We start from the raw sequence: 9,430 nt of genomic DNA on the forward strand, positions 1-9,430 counted from the left end.
CCCACTAAACCCACAGACAATAAAAAAAAACCACACCACAGACAGTAAAAACTACTGGGAACATTTTGTTCTTCCTTTTAAGTCCATTTTATCTACTAGATTAATAATTGTGCACATCAGTTAAAATGTCTTTTATTCTAAAGTCTATGTCTCAGTAAAGAGGAATCTATTCCCTTCATGGCTTGTTATTAATAGTAAGCACTTAAACTGAGTACATGTGAAGGCCAGAAACATTATTCTTACTGAAGATCTATCAAACAAAGCCACAAAACAGCTCCCTTTTATTTTCTAATAAGACTAGATTTATTCAATACCCTAGTAAAAGTTTTGATTATAAGTATCCAACAGTATAAAAAGTACAAAACAGATCTGTAGATTTCTAATATATTAATACAAAGTGCATGACTACATACAGTACATCCTACAGGCAAAGAGAGGTGGAAGGAGAAAAAGAAGACTGTGGTTGAGGTCTAGTAATAAATAAATAAATACAGAAGTAGAGATGATCCATATTATAGTATATCCTACCACCAATACTGCAGCCAAAATGTACAAAAAAAAAAAAAAAACCATTTCAAAATAGCTCAGGAGGATGATAATGGCTGGACTTTTGTAATTCACCTCAAAGACTGTGGTAGAGACGACCCAACTCACTGTATAGTCTGTGTATCTGGTGGCTTGTAGCATGTAGGATTTTTCCAAAAGAAGATAATATAACATGTTTAGATTAAGAACTATAAAACTACACAGTGCTTATAAAAGGTGGCTTACTCCTTATTGTTATTATACTATCCAATTTTTAAAACACAGTTTAAAAATAAGCACTGAGTCTTGTTATTACAAGGCAGGCAAATGCTTCTCCCTCATTATGAAAAGACTAAACTGGTGATGCTTCTTCCTGAACATTTAGAAAAGAGGCAGTAAGAGTACTCTGGTTTGGGTTCCAGTGAGAAGCTTTTCATAAGGATCTTAGGATTGAAGAGCTCTAAGTTCAGGATATCTCAATGTTCAGAAAACCTAACTAAAAGAAGCCAAACCAAAACCAACCCACTTAACATGAACACAAACCTCTTTTCTTTTAGTAAATTTTACTATTAATACAGGGTGAAAGAAAATAAAAACCTAATAGGCTAAAACAAGTCAAACACCCACTCTACACAGATTAAAAAAAAAAACCTTCACAAAGGTCAACTGAAGTAATCCAGAGCTAAAACTGAATTGTGCAGATTTTCAGTGAAGTCATCAAAGTCATGTAACACAAACAAAAGTCGATTATATTTACACACTCAGCAAGCCCTCTAAGAAATGTGCCCCAAGAAGCATTAACCTGTTTTGTGCCATCCTGAAGACCCGCACATTTTATTTTTCAGATAGCTTACCATTTTTAATAGAGTGTGTTCTCTACCATACGGTAATGCTTTGGTACTATTCATACAGGGCCTCACCTGTCCTAAAGACTTGCCATTTCCCCAAGAGGCGCTTTAATTCTGCTTTAGAAGTTTTACATAAATTAAAATATTTATCAAATATTAATAAGAAGGGAGGTAGCACAGGACGCAACATATATAGTCAAGTTACCTCTCTGTATATTTAGAAATTACTTTCTCCTCCAAGATATTTGCCAACAGTAAGCTCAGTCTGTCCTGCTTAATAATCAGTAGTACAGGTTTGAATCTTCAGAACCTTGGCAAGGCCTTAATATTTCAAAATTATTAACAACTACCTCTAAGGGCAAAGTCCATGTTACTGAGTTATGACAAATTTATTATCATGAGGGAAAACAAGTGTAGCCAGCCATCTGAAAAAAAATGCCCCAACCACTGCTTCTCAATACAGAAAGACTAAAAACTACATACAGTTTATCATACAACAAATCCCATCTCTGTCCCCTGAAATTCCCCTAGTTTCATTCATTAGAAGGGGATTTTAAAAAAAAGACTTAAAGAGCACTTTACAGCAGCATTCAGCTTTCCTATGAAATACTCAGCATCTTAAATATTATGTACAACTCTTTTCTTAGTAAGCTAGACACTGGCTTCAGAGTTTGTAGGACTGGAGAAAATCAACCCATTCAAAACTACTCTAGAAGTTGTCTTTTGGCAGAATAGCAGGTATCCAAGTTACAAATAAGAAGGTCATTCAAGACCAGCCTGGCCAATGTGGTGAAACCCCATCTCTACTAAAAATATAAAAATTAGCTGAGTGTGGTGGCGGACACCTGTAAACCCAGCTACTCGGGAGGCTGAGGCAGGAGAATCACTTGAACCCGGAAGGCAGAGGTTGCAGTGAGCCAAGATCATGCCACTGCACTCCAGCCTGGGCAACAAGAACAAAACTCCGTCTCGAGGGTGGGAAAAAAAAGAGGGTCAGTTTGTTGCTTTGTGGTCTTTTCAAAATTTAGATGGTTTTTCTATTCCCCTTCCACATAAAAACCTCAGTCACCACCCCTGAGTGGAGATGGGCAGAGGCTCTGGCCCTTGCTCCTCTGGCTTCTCGGCAGCTGCTTTCTTATTGCTGCAGCAAGGCTTGAAGAGATGTGTGTCAATGAGGACTTCCCCAAAACGGCCTTTATAGATGATCCCACAACATATCTTCTGTCTAAAAGAAAAAAATGGAGAAGATACATCAATGAGGAAGAAAAACAGGAATACAAAAGAAATCTACTATTATAACCAGTCCAATATAACCAAACAATTATGCTTCTACAATCTTGCACATTCTAAGTGAAAGTGCTCCTAGAGGAACACCAATTAGCTAGGAAAGAGGAATTACCCAGGTCCCTTAAAGGCTACATTGGAATCTTCTTAAATATTGAAGATGGCATTTTGAGAGACAGCAGTCAGTTTCAAAGGCTGCCCCTCATGTTGTTAACTATTTCCTCCAAAATCACCAACTCTTAAAAAAAACAACAGCCACTATAAACAAGCTGATGCAGCTAGAATTTTTTTTCTTTATCAACTCCTGAGTGCTGAAGCAGTAATTTTTAATTAAATACTGGGTAGATAAAAGTATGTGTGTGGGCTGGGTATGATAGCTCACGCCTGTAATCCCAGCACTTTGGAAGGCCAAGGCAGGTGGATAACGAGGTCAGGAGTTCGAGACCAGCCTGACAAACACAGTGAAACCCCACCTCTTCCAAAAATGCAAAAATTAGCTAGGCGTGGTGGTATGAGCCTGTAGTCTCCCAGCTACTTGGGAGACTAAGGCAGGAGAATCACTTGAACCAAGGAGGCAGAGGTTGCAGTGAGCTGAAGTCACACCACTACACTCAAGCCTGGATGACAGAGCAAAACTCTGTCTCAAAAAAAAAAAACAAAAAACAAAAAGAAGTGTGTGTGTTAGCAAAGATATCAAAAATGACACACCACATACTCTAAGGAAAAAAGATCATTTCCTATGAAGCGCCCTCCAGGCCCCTCCTCAGTTCTATTTCACCTCATCTCATCCTCTCCCCGCTTAATTTTACATTTATCATTCCCTTTTCTTTCTACTTCTTGGTTTCACCGTATGTTGGCATCTCTAATCAAACTGCACAGTTATCCATTACACACACACACACACACACACACACACAGAATCACAATATATTCTGCAATGTCAATGTTTTGGTCAATATTAATTGAGATCCATACATATTATTGTAGAGCTTTATTTCATTTTAACTTATGTGTAATAGTCTATCCTGTGAATATGTAACACAGTTTTATTTATCTACTCTTATTTTAATGTACACATTAGCAGATACATCCTTCAGGTTTTTAGTACTTTATACTGCTGGCATATAGGAATCGAAACATCTTCAACTTTACTCAAAAACAGCCATTTATCAATATGGTTATAACTATTTACCACCTATAACTGACAGTGTTCTCATCACTCCATACCCTCTCTCCAACATTTGGTAATAGATTTTATTTTTGTTTTTTTACCAATCTAGTGAGTGTAAAATGGTATCTCATTGAAATTTTAATTTATATGTCCTTGATTTTCAAAAAGTTTGAACACATTATCATTTAATGAGTTATTTCGTGATTCCTTTCTAAGAGTGTCCATTTTTCTGTTGGTTTATCTTTTTCGTCCATTGTAGAAGTTGCTTGTATATGCCAGATACTAATCTTCTGTCAGATATAAGTGCTGGATATCATTTCACTTTCTTTATGGTGTTATTTCATGAATTTAAGTTCATAATTAAAATGTAATCAAACTTGGAGGGTTTTTTTTAAATGCTTAATACTTTGTCATAAAAAATCCTTTCTCACTCAAAAGTCATATTCTATTTTCTACTTTAATGTATCTGTAATTGGTGTTTGTCTATGGTATGAGATAGGGAACCAAACAAAATCAATTTTTCCACATGAATAACCATGTTGTTTATAATATCCTAGCAGCATTTATTGAACAGACCATTTTCACCCACAAATCACCCCCCATCATGTATCATGTAACAAGTTTCTGTGTGTGTGTGTGTGTGTGTGTGTGTGTGTGTGTGTACACGCACATGCATTTGTTTCCAGGCTCTCTATACTATTCCATTGGTTTTTCTACTCCTAGTCCAAAAACACATTTTATCAATTGCCATGGCTTTATAATATGTCTTGATTTCTGTTAGGGCAAGTTTATCCACATCTTTCTTTTCCTTCTGAAGATACCTATTTTGGGCCCTTTGCTTTTCTATATAAATTGTAAATTAGCATGTCAAGTTCCACAAATATGTTGGGGTTTTGACTGCAATTACCCTGAATCTACGAAGCGATGATCTTCATAACAGTCGGTTTAATAACATCTATGAATATGCTATACCTCTCAATTTATTTAGGTGTCTTTAAATGTTATTCAATGGCTGGGCATGGTGGCTCACACCCAGCACTTTGGGAGACCAAGGCGGGTGGATCACCTGAGGTCAGGAATTCAAGATCAGCCTGGCCAACATGGTGAAACTAAAAATACAAAAATTGGCCAGGTGTGATGGATGGTGCACACCTGTAATCCCAGCTACTCTGGAGGCTGCAACAGAAGAATAGCTTGAACCCAGGAGGCAGAGGTTGAAGTGAGCCAAGGTCACACCACTGCACTCCAGCCTGGGGAACAGAGCGAGACTCTGCCTCAAAAAAATAAATATATATAAAAATACATAAATGTTACAACATTGTATAATTTTCAAATAACTCCTCCAACAAAGGCATTTTGATATTTTACTACTAGGTTCTTTTATATTTCCTAACACTAAGGCAAAATGTATCATTCTAATACCTAGGTTTAAATCCTGCTCACTTACTGTGTAACCATAAACAAAGTACTTCCTCTTTGTACCTCTGTTTTCACATAATGCTTCACAGAATTGTTATAAAAATTAAATAAGGCCAGGAGCAGTGTCTCAAACCTGTAATCCCAGCACTTTGGGAGGTCAAGGTAGGCAGATCACTTGAGGCCAGATGTTCAAGACAGGCTGGCCAATATGGCAAAACACCACCTCTACTAAAATATAAAAATTAGCCAGGCATGGTGGAGCATGCCTATAGATCCAGCTATTTGGGAGGCTGAAGTGGGAGAATCGCTTGAGCCCAGGAGGCGGATGTTGCAGTGAGCCAAGATAACACCACTGCACTCCAGTCTGGGCTACAGAGTGAAACTCTGCCTTAAAATTTAAAAAAATTTAAATTTTCTTAAAAAAAAGAATAAATGGATATATCTGACCAGGCATGGTAGTTCATGCCTATAATCCCAGCACTTTGGGAGGCCGAGGTGGGTGGATCACAAGGTCAGGAGTTCAAGACCAGCCTGGCCAGCATAATGAAACCCAGTCTCTACTAAAAATACAAAAATCACCTGGGTGTGGTGGCGGGGGCCCTGTAATCCCAGCTACTTGGGAGGCTGAGGCAAAAGAAACACTTGAACCTGGGAGGCAGCGGTTGCAGTGAGCCAAGATCATTCTACTTTACTCCTATCTGGGAGACAGAGCAAGACCCCGTTGCCACAAACAAAACAAAACAAAAAGCATAAATTTAAACCATCTATAAAGTACTTACACTATACACTAGGCATGGTTCTAAGTGTTTACTGCTACTGGTACTACCACTACCACTATTACTATCAATATTGTATTGGCTAGAACCTTCTACATAATGCTGAATAGAAATGGTGATAGTCAACACTCTTGATTTGTTTCTGATCATACAGAAAATGTTTTCATTTTATCACAGTTATGTATTATGTAGGCTATACATTTTGTAAGACATCTGTTGTCTAAGTAAGAAAGTTTCCTTCTATTCCTACTTTGCTAAAAGTTTTGTTTTAAAAAATTAGCCAGGTGTGGTGGCACGCACCTGTAATCCCAGCTACTCAGGAGGCTGAGGCAGGAGATTGTTTGAACTCGGGAGGCAAACGTTGCAGTGAGCCAAGATTGCGCCACTGCACTCCAGTCTGGGCAACAGAGTGAGACTTAGTCTCAAAAGAAAGCTTTGTTTTAAACATTAAAGGAATGTTCAAATTTGTCAAACTCCTTCTCTGTGCCACTAAAATGACAACATCTTCCTTTAGAAACTATCAGTGTGGGCCAGGCGTGGTGGCTCACGCCTGTAATCCCAGCACTTTGGGAGGCCAAGGCAGGTGGATCATCTGAGGTCAGGAGTTCGAGCCCAGCCTGGCTAACATAATGAAACCCTGTCTCTACTAAAAAAACAAAAGTTTAGCTGAGCATGGTGGCACACGCCTGTAATCCCAGCTACTCAAGAGGCTGCGGCCAGAGAATCACTTGAACCAGGGAGGTGAAGGTTGCAGTAAGCTGAGATAGCACCACTGCACTCCAGCTTGGGCAACAAGAGTGAAACTCCATCTCAGAAAAAAAAAAAAAGAAAGAAACTGTCAATGTGGCAAATTACGTTAGTTGATCTTCTCATGTTCAAAACAATCTTACATCCCTAGAATAAAACTAGTGGCTGATGATACATTGTTCTGATATCAAACTTATATCAGCCTTAAAAATGCCTGGGGCCTATGCCCTATTTTACCTGTACTCTGGAAAAGAAAGTGCATGGGCCCCAATCATCTGTTCCGCGACGTTTAGTACAACTTGCCTATTGTGGCCTGGTATTTCTTCAAGGGAAGAGTTTTGCCCACTGAATCAACTCTCCTTTTTCTTTTTTTTTTAACATAGAGTCTTGTTTTGTCACCTAGGCTGGAGTGCAGTGGTAACAACAATTGCTTACTGCAACCCTAATCTCCTAGGCTCAAGCAATCCCTTCACCTTGGCCTCCCAAAATGCTAGGATTACAGGTATAATCACACCTGGCCTAAATCAATTTATTATGAGATTATCTCAGTTTTTCACTTTTTCTTGAGACAGCTTTGTAAGATGTGTTTTTTCTAGTACTATACCCCCTTCATCTGTATGTTCAAATTTATTGGCATAAAGTTGTCTATAATATCCTATTATTTTTTAAATTTCTGCTTTATCTATATCTAAGTTTCTTTTCTCTTTCTTAAAATTGCTTATGTGTACCATCTCCTTTTCCTGATCCACTTTATCTCTAGTACTTTTCTGTCATGTTTTTTTTTTTGAAGGACCAACTCTTAGTTTTACTGATTCTCTCCACTGTATATTGTCTTTCTACTCCATTTATCTGGGAATAGAAAATGTAGGTACCTTAATGTGATTTTTATTTTAACAATTTTAATAGGAAGAACATACACAATCCTACTTCTCTGCTCAATTCCTGCTTAATCCACTGCAATCATGTGTGTTACCAGCTGTTTGCCAAACTCCATTTAATTGCTAAAGAAGTAGAAAAACACTGTCTGTAATTAAGATGGTTTGCTTTTGAGAGACATTTTCTGTTTCTTTTACCTTTTCCAGTATGTGAGATCTAAAAAGGAAAAAACTGGTGTTCTGTTAGAACCAGAAGCCATCTCTGTGTCTGAGCCGTCATCTGACTGGTTACTGTAACAAGGAGATTGAGCAGGGGAGGCACTTGAGGTGGTACTGTGAGCATCAGAATCTGCAATAAAGATTAAAAGAAAAAATAAAATTTTCAATTTCACTACATGTAATTGCATCCAAACCTCAGCATAAGACACTGTGAATGAGTTGGTAAAAAAGACAAAGTAAAAAATAATTCATTTTCTATGCACTACTGGTATTTGAAGATATTCACACTAAAGTGTTTTTAAAAGAAAGTGAAAAGATGGAATAGACATACTTTTTCCTATTCCTCCTGCTTATACAACTAAAATCCCTGGATATTATATATAAAATAAACCTAAGACTCCAAAAGGTAAAACCACCTAGGGAGCTCAAGACCCAAGGCAAGCCATGGTGGTAGGTTCCTTAGTTTTTCCGGGTTTTCCTTTTGTCTCATAATGCCCAGCTTTGGAAGTGAAGCAGCAGCTACCCAGAAATGCCAATGGATACAGACAACCAAAACTACAACAACAACAACAACATAAAAATCCAAAACCCCAGTTAAAGCCTGATCTCTCTAGCAAAGAACTAGGAAAGGGCAGCCTAGCCAGACAGAAAACGCTTCTAGACAATTACCTTTCTGTTTCAGCCAAATCCATAGAAAAAACTGTGGGCACCTTTCCTAACCCCAGCAGAGGCTGAGGTGAAGAGTCTATACTTCCACTCTCACAAGACATATGAAACACCCCAACACCTATACCACGATGGTGTCAGAGGAAGCCTAGTGAAGTCAGGCCTTTCCTTACGGCCCACTAAGTACAAGGCCACCCTCACCATGTGGGAGCCTGAACTCTCCTGATACCCAGCAGTAACAAGGAGCCTCCCTCTCCCTCAAACCTCAGATATGTCAATGGAGGTTGAGAGAGAAACTCCAATTCTAACACCTGGTGTTAACAGGGTGGTAGTGCCCCTCCCTCTTTCCCTGCTCTGAGAGGTGTCAAAAAAGCCAGATAAAATAGAAGGTTTAAATAAAACTCAAAGTCTCACAACATAATCTGAAAATGTCCAGGTTTCAATAAAAAAATCACATCAGTTCAATAATCAGGAAGATCTCAAACTAAATGAAAAGGCCAACACTAAGATGACAAAGATACTGGAATTATCTCACCAAGATTTTAAAGCAGCCATGACAAAAATACTTCAGTGAGCAACTATGAACATGTCTGAAATAAATGAAACCATATCCTTGGCAAAGAAGTAGGAAGCCTCAGCCGGGCACGGTGGCTCATGCCTGTAATCCCAGCACTTTGGAAGGCCAAGGTGGGTGGATCACCTGAGGTCAGGAGTTTGAGACCAGCCTGGCCAACATGGTGAAACCCCATCACTACTTAAAAAATACAAAAATTAGTTGGGCATGGTGGCGTGCACCCATAATCCCAGCTACTCAGGAGGCTGAGACAGGAGAATCGCATGAACACAGGAAGCAGAGGTTGCAGTGAGCCGAGCTTGTGCCACTGTATCTCCAGTCTGGGT

The 9,430-nt window shown here is 38.7% G+C and overlaps 1 protein-coding gene across 7 annotated transcripts in view; it reads right to left on the reverse strand.

The window, feature by feature from the left end:
• Positions 1 to 279: 279 nt before the first annotated feature.
• The window catches only part of SINHCAF (SIN3-HDAC complex associated factor), a 46,566-nt gene continuing 37,415 nt past the window's right edge, over positions 280 to 9,430 (reverse strand). For all 7 annotated transcript variants that reach the window (XM_032248247.1, XM_032248251.1, XM_032248248.1 and 4 more), the window contains 2 exons: positions 7,844 to 7,994; positions 280 to 2,598 (listed from right to left, as the gene is read on the reverse strand). In XM_032248247.1, coding sequence (XP_032104138.1) covers positions 2,439 to 2,598; positions 7,844 to 7,994 — 311 coding nt within the window. In that variant the 3' untranslated portion in view covers positions 280 to 2,438. The remainder of the gene's footprint in view (positions 2,599 to 7,843; positions 7,995 to 9,430) is intronic.

Source organism: Sapajus apella, unplaced genomic scaffold (assembly GCF_009761245.1).
Source record: "Sapajus apella isolate SASKATOON/1434 unplaced genomic scaffold, GSC_monkey_1.0 scaffold66, whole genome shotgun sequence".
Lineage (NCBI taxonomy): Eukaryota > Metazoa > Chordata > Mammalia > Primates > Cebidae > Sapajus > Sapajus apella.